This window comes from Lepidochelys olivacea, assembly GCF_965140295.1.
Source record: "Lepidochelys olivacea isolate rLepOli2 genome assembly, chromosome: 9".
Classification (NCBI taxonomy): domain Eukaryota; kingdom Metazoa; phylum Chordata; order Testudines; family Cheloniidae; genus Lepidochelys; species Lepidochelys olivacea.
Window position 1 is genome coordinate 102,751,324 of NC_140419.1, and position 12,738 is coordinate 102,764,061.

Sequence of the window (12,738 nt, forward strand, 5' to 3'; positions counted from 1 at the left end):
CCGCCTGGCGCGCGGCCGGCCCCGGACACTACAGCTCCCAGCGGGGGCGGGGCGCTAGGCCCGCCTCTCCTTTATTGGCGGGAGCTGCCGAGCCGAGCGCTCTGATTGGCTTTGCAGGGCATGATGGACGGCCGCCCCCGTGTCTCTCTCCAATGAGGTTGTCGGCCCGACCTCCTCGCGATGAGTGGCAGGCGCTAAGCCAATGGGGGTTCTCGGCCCTTCCCCCTCCCGCAGTCGGAGCCGCGCTGGTTCTGGAAGGTTCCGGGGAGCCGGGGCCGGGATGTCGGGGGTGCTGAGTGCCACGCTGAGCGGCCTCAACAGCGACTCCTACTGCGAGATCAGCCAGTACCGGGACCAGCACTTCCGGGTGCGCCGGCCGGCCGGAGGCGATCGGTGCCCGGCCTCGGGGGCGGGACAGGGACTGGGGAGCCCAGTGAGGGGCGCGGGGAGGGAGCCTGCGGGGGGGTGCACAGCGCCGGGGGGGGGCAGGGGCAGAGCCTGAGGGAGGGGCGGGGGGTGCACAGCGCCGGGGGGGGGCAGAGCCTGAGGGAGGGGCGGGGGGTGCACAGCGCCGGGGGGGGGCAGAGCCTGAGGGAGGGGCGGGGGGTGCACAGCGCCGGGGGGGGCAGAGCCTGAGGGAGGGGCGGGGGGTGCACAGCGCCGGGGGGGGGCAGAGCCTGAGGGAGGGGCGGGGGGTGCACAGCGCCGGGGGGGGGCAGAGCCTGAGGGAGGGGCGGGGGGTGCACAGCGCCGGGGGGGGGCAGAGCCTGAGGGAGGGGCGGGGGTGCACAGCGCCGGGGGGGGGCAGAGCCTGAGGGAGGGGCGGGGGGTGCACAGCGCCGGGGGGGGGCAGAGCCTGAGGGAGGGGCGGGGGGTGCACAGCGCCGGGGGGGGGCAGAGCCTGAGGGGCGGGGGGTGCACAGCGCGGGGGGGGGCAGAGCCTGCGGGGGGGTGCACAGCGCCGGGGGGGGCAGAGCCTGAGGGAGGGGCGGGGGGTGCACAGCGCCGGGGGGGGCAGAGCCTGAGGGAGGGGCGGGGGGTGCACAGCGCCAGGGGGGGGCAGAGCCTGAGGGAGGGGCGGGGGGTGCACAGCGCGGGGGGGGGCAGAGCCTGAGGGAGGGGCGGGGGGTGCACAGCGCGGGGGGGGGCAGGGGCAGAGCCTGAGGGAGGGGCGGGGGGTGCACAGCGCGGGGGGGGGCAGAGCCTGAGGGAGGGGCGGGGGGTGCACAGCGCGGGGGGGGCAGGGGCAGAGCCTGCGGGAGGGGTGGGGGGTGCACAGCGCCGGGGGGGGCAGGGACAGAGCCTGCGGGAGGGGCGGGGGTGCACAGCGCCGGGGGGGGGTCAGGGACAGAGCCTGAGGGAGGCGTGGGGGTGCACAGCGCGGGGGGGACAGGGACAGAGCCTGAGGGAGGGGCGGGGGTGCACAGCGCGGGGAGGGGGGGGTGTGAACAGCGCTGGGGGGGGGGCAGGGGCAGAGCCTGCGGGAGGGGCGGGGGGTGCACAGCGCCGGGGGGGACAGAGCCTGAGGGAGGGGCGGGGGGTGCACAGCGCCGGGGGGGGCAGAGCCTGAGGGAGGGGCGGGGGGTGCACAGCGCCCGGGGGGGGCAGAGCCTGAGGGAGGGGCGGGGGGTGCACAGCGCGGGGGGGGGCAGGGGCAGAGCCTGAGGGAGGGGTGGGGGGTGCACAGCGCCGGGGGGGGGCAGGGACAGAGCCTGCGGGAGGGGCGGGGGTGCACAGCGCCGGGGGGGGGTCAGGGACAGAGCCTGAGGGAGGCGTGGGGGTGCACAGCGCGGGGGGGACAGGGACAGAGCCTGAGGGAGGGACGGGGGTGCACAGCGCGGGGAGGGGGGTGTGTGAACAGCGCTGGGGGGGGGCAGGGGCAGAGCCTGCGGGAGGGGCGGGGGGTGCACAGCGCCGGGGGGGGCAGAGCCTGAGGGAGGGGCGGGGGGTGCACAGCGCCCGGGGGGGGGCAGAGCCTGAGGGAGGGGCGGGGGGTGCACAGCACCCGGGGGGGGGCAGAGCCTGAGGGAGGGGCGGGGGTGCACAGCGCCCGGGGGGGCAGAGCCTGAGGGAGGGGCGGGGGTGCACAGCGCCCGGGGGGGGCAGAGCCTAAGGGAGGGGCGGGGGTGCACAGCGCCCGGGGGGGCAGGGGCAGAGCCTGAGGGAGGGGCGGGGGGTGCACAGCGCGGGGGGGGGGCAGAGCCTGAGGGAGGGGCGGGGGGTGCACAGCGCGGGGGGGGGCAGGGGCAGAGCCTGAGGGAGGGGCGGGGGGTGCACAGCGCGGGGGGGGGCAGGGGCAGAGCCTGCGGGAGGGGCGGGGGGTGCACAGCGCTGGGGGGGGGCAGAGCCTGAGGGAGGGGCGGGGGGTGCACAGCGCGGGGGGGGGCAGAGCCTGCGGGAGGGGCGGGGGGTGCACAGCGCCGGGGGGGGGCAGAGCCTGAGGGAGGGGCGGGGGGTGCACAGCGCGGGGGGGGCAGGGACAGAGCCTGCGGGAGGGGCGGGGGTGCACAGCGCCGGGGGGGGGGGTCAGGGACAGAGCCTGAGGGAGGCGTGGGGGTGCACAGCGCGGGGGGGACAGGGACAGAGCCTGAGGGAGGGGGCGGGGTGTGAACAGCGCTGGGGGGGGGCAGGGGCAGAGCCTGCGGGGGGTGCACAGCGCGGGGGGGGGCAGGGGCAGAGCCTGCGGGAGGGGCGGGGGGTGCACAGCGCTGGGGGGGGGCAGAGCCTGAGGGAGGGGCGGGGGGTGCACAGCGCGGGGGGGGGCAGAGCCTGCGGGAGGGGCGGGGGGTGCACAGCGCCGGGGGGGGGCAGAGCCTGAGGGAGGGGCGGGGGGTGCACAGCGCGGGGGGGGCAGGGACAGAGCCTGCGGGAGGGGCGGGGGTGCACAGCGCCGGGGGGGGGGGTCAGGGACAGAGCCTGAGGGAGGCGTGGGGGTGCACAGCGCGGGGGGGACAGGGACAGAGCCTGAGGGAGGGGGCGGGGTGTGAACAGCGCTGGGGGGGGGCAGGGGCAGAGCCTGCGGGGGGTGCACAGCGCGGGGGGTCAGGGACAGAGCCTGAGGGAGGGGCGGGGGTGCACAGCGCCGGGAGGGGCGGGGTGTGAACAGCGCTGGGGGGGGGCAGGGGCAGAGCCTGCGGGAGGGGCGGGGGGTGCACAGCGCGGGGGGTCAGGGACAGAGCCTGAGGGAGGGGCGGGGTGTGAACAGCGCTGGGGGGGGGCAGGGGCAGAGCCTGCGGGAGGGGTGGGGGGTGCACAGCGCGGGGGGACAGGGACAGAGCCTGCGGGGAGCCCAGGGCAAGTACAGCACGGGGGGCGGGAGGTGCTTCAGGGAGGCAGGGGTCTCTGGGACAGGGAGCAGTGCGTGGGGCGCAGCCCGGACATTCCTGCGCCTGATTCAGTGATTGCCAATTTTGCCATCTTGAACCCAGGCACTCCAGAACTCTGAGTAGGAGTAGCTGGAGTTGAAGGTGGGGGTCCCCAAATGGGCACGTGTAATGGTCACACAGCCTCTGTGGGTCAAGCACCCACTGAAGAGCAGGTCACTCAGGCTGCACTTATTCTTTGTTGTGCTCTCAGGGTAGCCGGTACCTACAGGAGAAGGCCCTGAAGTTCTCGTCCACACTGTATGTGGGCAACCTGTCCTTTTACACCACTGAGGAGCAGATCCAGGAGCTCTTCTCCAAATGCGGAGATGTCAAGAGGATTGTCATGGGGCTGGACAAGGTCAAGAAAACCCCTTGTGGCTTCTGCTTTGTGGAGTATCCTTTGTCATTTACTGTTGCAATGGTTTTTCTCCCAGTGCTCTTTGATTGAATCACGTCATCCTATCATCTCTCTTGAACATGTTACAGAGTGTTCCTGGCCTTTCTGGAGGAGCTGGGTATGCAGCGTGATATGTTTGGCAAGCATGAAAGTTGTGAACTCTCAACATCACAGTACCAGTTTCCTTCCCTTTACAGGGTCTACTTTCTCTCTCCCACGCTGCCTCAGTCATAGACATTGCTGTGGTGCTTGCAATGAAAATTAAAACAATGGGACAGCCTCTTGTATTTTTTGTGTGTGTCACAGGGATTCCACACCATTTGGTCCCTTTATTTCCATCTCTTAAATTGATTTAATGGATTTTAAGGCCAGAAGGGATCATTGTGCTTATCTAATCCGATCTCCTGAATAGCAGAGGCCAGAGAATTTCACCAGGTGTTAAGACCATCTAGCTGTACCTTCCTCAGCCCATTCTTTCTATAGATGAATGGGCTAGTACAGGGGTCAGCAACCTTTCAGAAGTGGTGTGCCGAGTCTTCATTTATTCACTTTAATGTAAGGTTTCGCGTGCCAGTGATACATTTTAATCTTTTCTAGAAGGTCTCTGTAAGTCTGTGTATTATATAACTAAACTATTGTTGTATGTAAAGTAAACAAGGTTTTCAAAATGTTTAAGAAGCTTCATTTTAAATTAAAATGCTGATCTTGCGCTGCCGGCCTGGGGTTCCATTCACCTAGGCTGGCAGCAGGCTGAGCGGGGCCTGCGGCCGGGACCCCGGCTGGCAAGGAGCCAGCAGCCAGAACCCCAGACTGGCAGTGGGCTGAGCGACTCAGCCTGCTGCCACTCAGCCCACTGCCTGTCTGGGGTTCTATCTGCTGGCTCCTGCCAGCCAGGGTCCCAGCTGCCAGCCACTCTCAGCCTGCTGCCAGTCTGGCATCCCAGCCCTGTGCATATAGAGTGGGTACCTGCCTTCTCCCTGGTTCTAGCCCATTCTCTTCCTCTCTCTCTGCACTGAGCTAAGGGTGGGAGTGCACTGAGCACAGGGCTGGGGGTGAAGGAGCAGGCTGGGGGTTAGGGTGCAGGATCTGGCCGGGAGCTAGAATGAGGGAGGGGGCTCAGGGTTGGGGCAGGAGGTTTGGGGGTGGAGTGCTTACGTGGGCAGCTCCCATTTGGTGTGAGGGGTGCAGGAGCTCCCGTTTGGTGCTCAGGGTGGGAATGTGGGGGTGCAAGAGTCAGGGCTGGGGTTGTTCAGGGGTCAGGGCAGAGGGCTGGGAATGGGGGGGGTGCAGGGGTCAGGGCAGAGGGCGAGTGTGGGGGTGCTCCCAGCCCCCTGCCCAGAGCGGCTCACTGCTGGGGGTTGGAGGGGATATGCCCTGATTCCACCTCCCTTCTCCGAGACCCCGTCCCCACCTCTTCTCCATAGATGATTTAACTGGGAATTGGTCCTGCTTTGAGCAGGGGGTTGGACTAGATGACCACCTGGGGTCCCTTCCAACCCTGATATTCTATGATTCTATGATTCCATCTCCTCCCCGGCTCCACTTCTCCCCCTCCCTTGCAAGGGCCATCAGCTGATCCAGGGAGAGGAGGAGGGGCAGGAACCCAGCATGCTGGGGGAAGAGGTAGGGAGCTCGCCTGCCCTGCAGCAGCAGCCGGCAGGACCAAGCTTCTTCACCCTTCCCCTGCTGGGGGCGAGGGCGGAGAAGAGCGGGCCAGGGCGGGCAGGATTTTTAATGGCACTCTGCTGCCTGCCAGGGTCCCAGCCTGGGTTTGGCAGCAGGCTGAGCGGGGCGGGCGGCTGGGACCCAGCAGGCAGCAGCATGCCATTAAAAATCGGCTTGTGTGCTGTCTTTGGCACGCATGCCATTGGTTGCCGACCCTTGGGCTAGTACAATAGCCTCGTGTGGGTTTTTTGTACTTTACCTTGATTTTAACCAATAAAACATGGATGTATAAACTATCAGTTTTACAACCCCAGTTTCTTTAGCAGCAGCAGCAGCAATCGCAGCAGAGATTGTCAAAGAGGGGCCAGCCAAGACAAGCTGTTGGCAATCGCCCTTTAATGAAGAATTTATGATCCTGGCTCTCCTTAGGCACAGGCTACTTTCCTGGCCCAGTCTAACAGGCAGCTATCCTTGCAGAGCCTCTTGGGTTAGGCCTCTCCCCTTTCCATTCACCCTGTAGACTCTAGTGTAGAATAAAGAGGATTGTTAAACTGTTACATAAGCAAGGCTGGAAACAGGACCAGTGCAGGTTCGAATCCTCAAAACCATTCAGAAGATCCTGACCCCAAAACAAATGCACTTAGCAACCTGATGGCAGGCTTGTCCTGCTTGCTTCATCTCTTTCTGATGTGAGAGATGCCCCGCTACTTCCTTCTCTGCATTGGTACTACCGTACAAAGGTGCAGCATGTTGCTGTGCAAGGAGGGAGCTAGAATCAGATGGCTGTAAATAGAGCCGTTGGCTCTGTCAAGAATACTGGTGTCTATTGGCTTGGGAGGCCAGACTCCACCGTGCTGTGAATACCATTCTCCTCCTCTTTGCTCATGAGCAGCTGGGGTTCACCAGCTTAACAACACTTGGAGTCTTCCTTATAACAAATTCCAGATATTACACAAGAGCAGATGCTGAGCATGCAATGAGGTTTATCAATGGCACTCGGCTGGATGACCGGATCATCAGGACTGACTGGGATGCAGGGTTTAAGGAGGGACGACAATTTGGGAGAGGAAAGACTGGAGGACAGGTAAAGGGAGTACTAGCATCAGCACTGAGCCTGGCTTCCTTGGGGCTGGGGCTGGGGGTTGCTACCTTTGCCTGATCCAGTACGAAGGCGGACGTGCGTGGCGGACCCAGTAACGAACTGAAGTTAATCCAAAGTCGTTCGAAGAGCTGATTATATAGTAGCACTAGAGTTGGAGCGTGGTGCTTAATGTCACTTGCAAGTTTGGATCCCAAGCTTCCTATGGCCCAAAGGAAACGTTGCTCTCTCCTCAACCTAGTCTTCTCAAAAGGGTGCAGGACTCAAGGTGGGGAGTGAGAAACAGGATAATAATGGGGATGGCATGGTTGTAAGGCTTGTCTAATCATCAAACAGTACCCACCAATCAGAAGGTAAGATTCCTTCCCACATTTCTGCCCAGGTTTCCAGCTTTGGGCTCAAGCCTTGGTGATTCATAAAGGTGAACTGCAAAGCAAAATCAAGCAGTGTTTTGCCCTTCCCTGTTGCTTTGTTATGGCTAAAGATGATCCCACCGTTAGAAATGTGAGATCTTCTCATTAGTCACCTTGATAATGGTTCCTTGGCAAGATATTTCAGGGAGTTGCAAGGGCTTGTAACCCACCACCAATGGAGTGGGAAGAGGATGCTGATTCTTAGAATGTCTGTGTCTAGGCAGGTGCAGAATGCTAATTTCTGTGTTGTTGCTTTGCCTCAGGTGCGAGATGAGTACCGGACAGACTATGATGTGGGAAGAGGTGGCTTTGGCAAGATCATTCAGATGCAGAAAACCAATCACCAGACTATAATCTACTAATTGCCTAATCTGTCCTAGCACATAGAGGGGCTGTGTCTCTCCGCAGCTAGTCCTGTCCTGGCCCTTTGGATGGGGATGTGGAGTGGAAGCCAAGTTTCAGCAAAAGGCAATCCCCCTTAGACTGGCTGTTTGACATTTGTTCATTCCTTATATCTTCTGGGCTGGAATGGCTGTTCTGCCCTGATACAGGGCAGCAAGAAAATAGAGCGGCCAACTCTACAGGATTTCTCACTAAGAGTAAGTGCAGCATGTCACGCTCAGACTTCTGCCTCCAGTTGTCATTACAGCTGAGGTTGCTTTAAAGCACAGATTTCTGAGAAATACAACAGCCATCAAAGCCCTCCTGGCTGCCTGTGCAGCTCTGCGGTAGGGGCAGGAGTTTAAAATATGTAATTTACAATCTTGTCTGGTGCTCTAAAGCATTGTTGCTGGTATAAGTTAGAGAAGCAAAGCAAGATCTTACTGGTCACTTGCGAGTGCTTGTCTGCACTCCTGGCCCTTAGCTTAGTCAGTCCTGCAGTGTCTTAGTCCTTGCTGTACCTGTGGTGTTACCTGGCTGTTGCAGAGCCTCACTATTACACCATGGTTTTGTTTGTGTCTTTGGGTTTTTTAAATAAATGTTGAGTCCTGTACCTACTGCAGTTTGTGCTTCATTGCCATTGGGTATGTGGCAGGGTTTCTGGTGGACACCTCCTGTTGGCAGGTCAGAGCTGCTCTCATCTGACCACAGTGGGGGAGATGAGTCTTGCATGCTGTTGTTTGGGTCTTCCCTTTGATGCTGGCCTCACTTGTCTTCCCATTGCACTCTGTGCTAGTAGCTGGTTTGTCACCAGATGAAAAGCATTGGTAAACTTAGTCACCTGCTTGTAATAAGATGAACTCTCAGCCCACAGTTCCCCACATCAGCGAATGCTGGGAAGTCTCCCCATTTCCTACCATCGCAGTCAGTGCCAAGTCTTGTAACAGAGTATATGAATCATCGTGAATGCCCAGAGTGCACTTGAGGCCAGATCAAGAAGCAGGAGCTGCAAGCCTACTGCTGTGCTAAAAGCCAGTTTAGCTGGCTACAGGAGAATCACCCTAGTGAAGAGTTCCCGTAGCTCCTCAAGTTTGAGACCTGTGAAGGAGCATGGCCAAGGTTGCTCTAACTTGTGACTGGGGTCTGAGGAGCCCTCAGGAGCAAGGAACCGCAAAGGTGAAACTCAGTAAGTGCTGTCGACAACAAGTTCTGCTCGGTGACTCTACGTAAGTCAAGCCTTGACTGTGAGTTGGTTTGAGGTCATGTAAGCACCAATTGCTTGTCCCTGCATAATGAGGTGTCACAATGGTCTCTTCTTTTGCAGGTTTCAGAGTAACAGCTGTGTTAGTCTGTATTCACAAAAAGAAAAGGAGTACTTGTGGCACCTTAGAGACTAACCAATTTATTTGAGCATTCTTCTTTTGCATTAGATCACATATTTTTAGAGCAGCTCATGGCCTCTGAGCTTCAGAGGAAGCAGGGGCTGCCTCTGTCCTATTCAGTGGCAGGACATGACCAGGCATCCAAACTAAGCTGTGGTTACACTGAGTTACCCAACAGCCTTGATGACTAAGGGATAATCACCCAAGAAGTGTTTAGGGAGGCACAGCCACTTATAGGAAAACAGAAGCAGAGTGTCAGGGAGAATCTCTCTCACAGCTGTCAGGCTGTAGGAGTGTCTCCCAGGACAAGGAGTAGAACTTCACAGGATCAAACGTACAACAGGGAATAACCCTTCTCTAACCCGATGCCACTCACCCATGGAGGAGTGGCTGTGACCCATGAGGTCCCTTCTATGTGATAGGAGAGAGCAGCTGGAAATCTACAGCAGCCTGAGCAGGTGTTGGAAGCATCAGTGTTCCTCGATTATAAGCTACTGGGAGCAGACACTGTCTTTGTTTCTCTGTAAAGCGCCATAAACACGAGTGGTGCTACGCCCAAGCCCCCTTCCCCACTGTTGTCAGGACAGGGAGTGTCTCAGGGCTCCCCCTATAGCACAGCAGCCCTGCGCCTTCATTAGCAGAGTCCCTGAACATCCAGGACAGACTCCTCAGGTGGCATAATCTCAGGAAGCAGCACCATACCGTGCAGTGAAGTTTCTGACGGTTCCTGCTCTGTAGGAACAGCACCTCTGGAAGGTTGCTAGTCCAGACAGATGAGTTCCCTTCCCATTTCATGCATGATGCAAAGGAGAAATCCGTACTCTCACTTATTTATTTAGATATATATTAGCCTAGAGGGATCCATCACAAACATTACATTAACAGTAAGGGCTACTACCAGTAGATAAAGACTTGGGAGCTCTACTCTGGGGAAAAGATGGTGGGAGTGGAGGGGAGGTGGGTCTCAGTCCAGTTCTTAGTGAACAGGTGTTTACATCACACCATCCTACACCAATTAGAACTGGCCTCACTGATAGTGTCATCAGAGGGCAATGACTGGATGAGCCATGGAGACTGGCTTCATTCCCACCCCAGCTGAGCTCCTTGCTGTGCATAGAAGAGTCAGTCTCCAGGACTGCCATTCAGGCCCCTTTCAGCAGCACACCAACAGAAATTTTCACTAGGACCCAATAGAAATTCCATGCAGCTCAGAAGCAAACACAGAGACTGCTCCTCCCAGTCTTGAGAAGTAACACATTGAAAGCAAAAAGAAAAGGAGGACTTGTGGCACCTTAGAGACTAACCAATTTATTAGAGCATAAGCTTTCGTGAGCTACAGCTCACTTCCTCAGATGCATATCGTGGAAACTGCAGCAGGCTTTATATATACACAGAGAATATGAAACAATACCTATTCCCACCCCACTGTCCTGCTGGTAATAGCTTATCTAAAGTGATTTCCAGCACAAATCCAGGTTTTCTCACCCTGGATTTGTGCTGGAAATCACTTTAGATAAGCTATTACCAGCAGGACAGTGGGGTGGGAATAGGTATTGTTTCATATTCTCTGTGTATATATAAAGCCTGCTGCAGTTTCCACGATATGCATCTGAGGAAGTGAGCTGTAGCTCACGAAAGCTTATGCTCTAATAAATTGGTTAGTCTCTAAGGTGCCACAAGTCCTCCTTTTCTTTTTGCGAATACAGACTAACACGGCTGCTACTCTGAAACCTGACATTGAAAGCAGGAGATCTCTTTTCAGTGACCAAGGGCCAGACTGCTTTTGCAGAACCAAGATGCTGGGGGGCACAGATCACACTAACTTCCGCCACAGGGTCTCAAACTACCCACCAGCCCTTTTCGAAACGGGGACTGTGCATCTTCCTCTGCTCATGCAGTGGAACTAGGACCTGGCCAAGCACCATGGAGTGAATGACACGGGAACAAAGAGAGCCCAGCCTTTGTGTGCACATTGCCACAGGCTCCTCACACCCACCAGCCCCAGGGAAAGCAGAGAAAGAAGTGCACCTTTGTCCACGCTGAGCTGCATGGGAAGGAAAAGCTTGATTGTAATTGCCCTTAAGTGAATGTTGCCTGGGGCTGGAGGAGAGGGGGAAAGTTGTGACTGTGATCCTGATCCTGCCATGGGGTGCCTTTCCCCAGTTGATCCCAAGGGACTTACAGACTTCCTGAGACACAAGTAGGATGAGGCTTGGCAGTGTAGCTGCCTTGCTAGGAAACAGCACAGGCTCATCCCCATTCAGCAGTGGGTCCCTGACCCTCTTCACACGCCTGTGCAGACCCCAAGGACAGGGCAGGCTCAGTGGCAGGAAGCCCGCAAACATGGTCTCTGGGGTGGATGGTGGGTAAGGCCCCAGCTCACTCGTTCTAACAGTTGGTATAATCTCCTTTGATCCAGTAACAAATCTAAGCAAACTTGGGGGCTGTGAAGCGAACAGCCACATTACAGCCATGCTGCTCCCCAGCCACTTGTGACCTGAGAAGATCCCAATGACCTTCCTCTCCCACTTGTGCTGCTTGGGGTCCCACATCTTGCCGTAGACCCCAGAGGCACCAGGCCTGGCATCACAGTGCTGGTAGTTGAGGTGAGCTGTCTCATCCTCCACACCACAGAACTGGTAAACCAGCTCGCCAGGCCAGTCACTGTCAAACCCAGAGAAATGGATCCTCTTCCCAGCCATGTCCTCCACTGCCCCATCAGCATCATGCAGGGGCACGGATGGGGTCTGCACAGCTCCAGCAGGGCATAATCCCTGTGTTGATGGAATCAGAGCCCCAGATCCAGCCCTTGGGCGCCTGTGTGCACTTCACCAGCTTCCCTAGCTCAGTCTCACTCCCAGTGTTCTGGGCCCGTGTTAAGAAGCCCACCTTGATTTTCGTGGCGCCCTTGATATAGTCTTTGCCATCATGGCTGCAGTGGGCAGCGGTGAGCACGTGGTGCTCAGACACCACACACCAGTGCACCCTGTGGAGATTTTGACTGCAGCAGAGAAGAGGAAGTTCAGCAGAAAACGGTGCCCGCTGAGAGAAAATCACCCATCTGTGCCTCTGCCTCTCCATGCTGCCCACAAATGGGCCCAGCTCCACTGTAGTAAGTGTGAGGATACCTCTGGCATACACAGTCTCAGAGGACAGGTGGTCCTGGAAATCCTGGGGGACCAGGCTTGCCTCTCGCTGGCCACACGCCTCATCGCAGTGCATTGTCAGTTCCAGGACTGGCTGAACCGGAACTGTGGCTTGGGTAGCAGCAGTGTGGACTAAGGAATGAGAGCAGGGATCGGGTCACCTGAGGCAGTGCTGGGAAGAAGGGCTGGCAAGAAAAATAGGGCAGCAACCACCTGCAGGCAAATCATTGTGCAGAACCTGCAAAGGCACGACAAGGAGAAAATTAATCCATATGACAGACTCCTCCCAGTGGGGCCCAAAGGGCTGGCCCCCAATGCCAGGAGCTTGCCACATACATGCAGTAGAATCATAGAATATCAGGGTTGGAAGAGACCTCAGGAGGTCATCTAGTCCAACCCCCTGCTCAAAAGCAGGACCCATACCCAATTAAATCATCCCAGCCAGGGCTTTGTCAAGCCTGACCTTAAAAACTTCTAAGGAAGGAGATTCCACCACCTCCCTAGGCAACGCATTCCAGTGTTTCACCACCCTCCTAGTGAAAAAGTTTTTCCTAATATCCAACCTAAACCTCCCCCACTGCAACTTGAGACCATTACTCCTTGTCCTGTCCTCTTCCACCACTGAGAATAGTCTAGAACCATCCTCTCTGGAACCACCTCTCAGGTAGTTGAAAGCAGCTATCAAATCTTCTCTTCTGCAGACTAAATAATCCCAGTTCCCTCAGCCTCTCCTCATAAGTCATGTGTTCCAGACCCCTAATCATTTTTGTTGCCCTTCGCTGGACTCTCTCCAATTTATCCACATCCTTCTTGTAGTGTGGGGCCCAAAACTGGACACAGTACTCCAGATGAGGCCTCACCAATGTCAAATAGAGGGGGACAATCACGTC

At 58.2% G+C, this 12,738-nt stretch overlaps 1 protein-coding gene and 1 pseudogene across 4 annotated transcripts; one reads left to right on the top strand and one right to left on the bottom strand.

Annotated features, from left to right (window-relative positions):
- Positions 1 to 209: 209 nt before the first annotated feature.
- LOC311526135 (nuclear cap-binding protein subunit 2) lies at positions 210 to 7,933 on the top strand. Of its 3 annotated transcripts, none has more exons than XM_084638859.1 (4): positions 210 to 367; positions 3,577 to 3,758; positions 6,373 to 6,511; positions 7,203 to 7,933. In XM_084638859.1, the coding sequence occupies exons 1-4, from the start codon at positions 281 to 283 to the stop codon at positions 7,299 to 7,301; spliced, it is 507 nt and encodes a 168-aa protein (XP_084494985.1). In that variant the 5' UTR covers positions 210 to 280; the 3' UTR covers positions 7,302 to 7,933. The 3 variants fall into 3 exon arrangements, with proteins under 3 accessions (XP_084494985.1, XP_084494986.1, XP_084494987.1); XM_084638860.1 differs by having other exon boundaries at positions 218 to 367; positions 3,582 to 3,758; XM_084638861.1 differs by lacking the exon at positions 210 to 367 and adding an exon at positions 3,444 to 3,467.
- A 2,715-nt stretch (positions 7,934 to 10,648) lies between these two features.
- LOC311526327 (serine protease 23 pseudogene) lies at positions 10,649 to 11,924 on the bottom strand (annotated as a pseudogene). The gene is made up of 2 exons: positions 11,831 to 11,924; positions 10,649 to 11,703 (listed from the first exon to the last, which is right to left on the bottom strand). The product of its transcript is annotated as a serine protease 23 pseudogene (transcript).
- Positions 11,925 to 12,738: the final 814 nt, after the last annotated feature.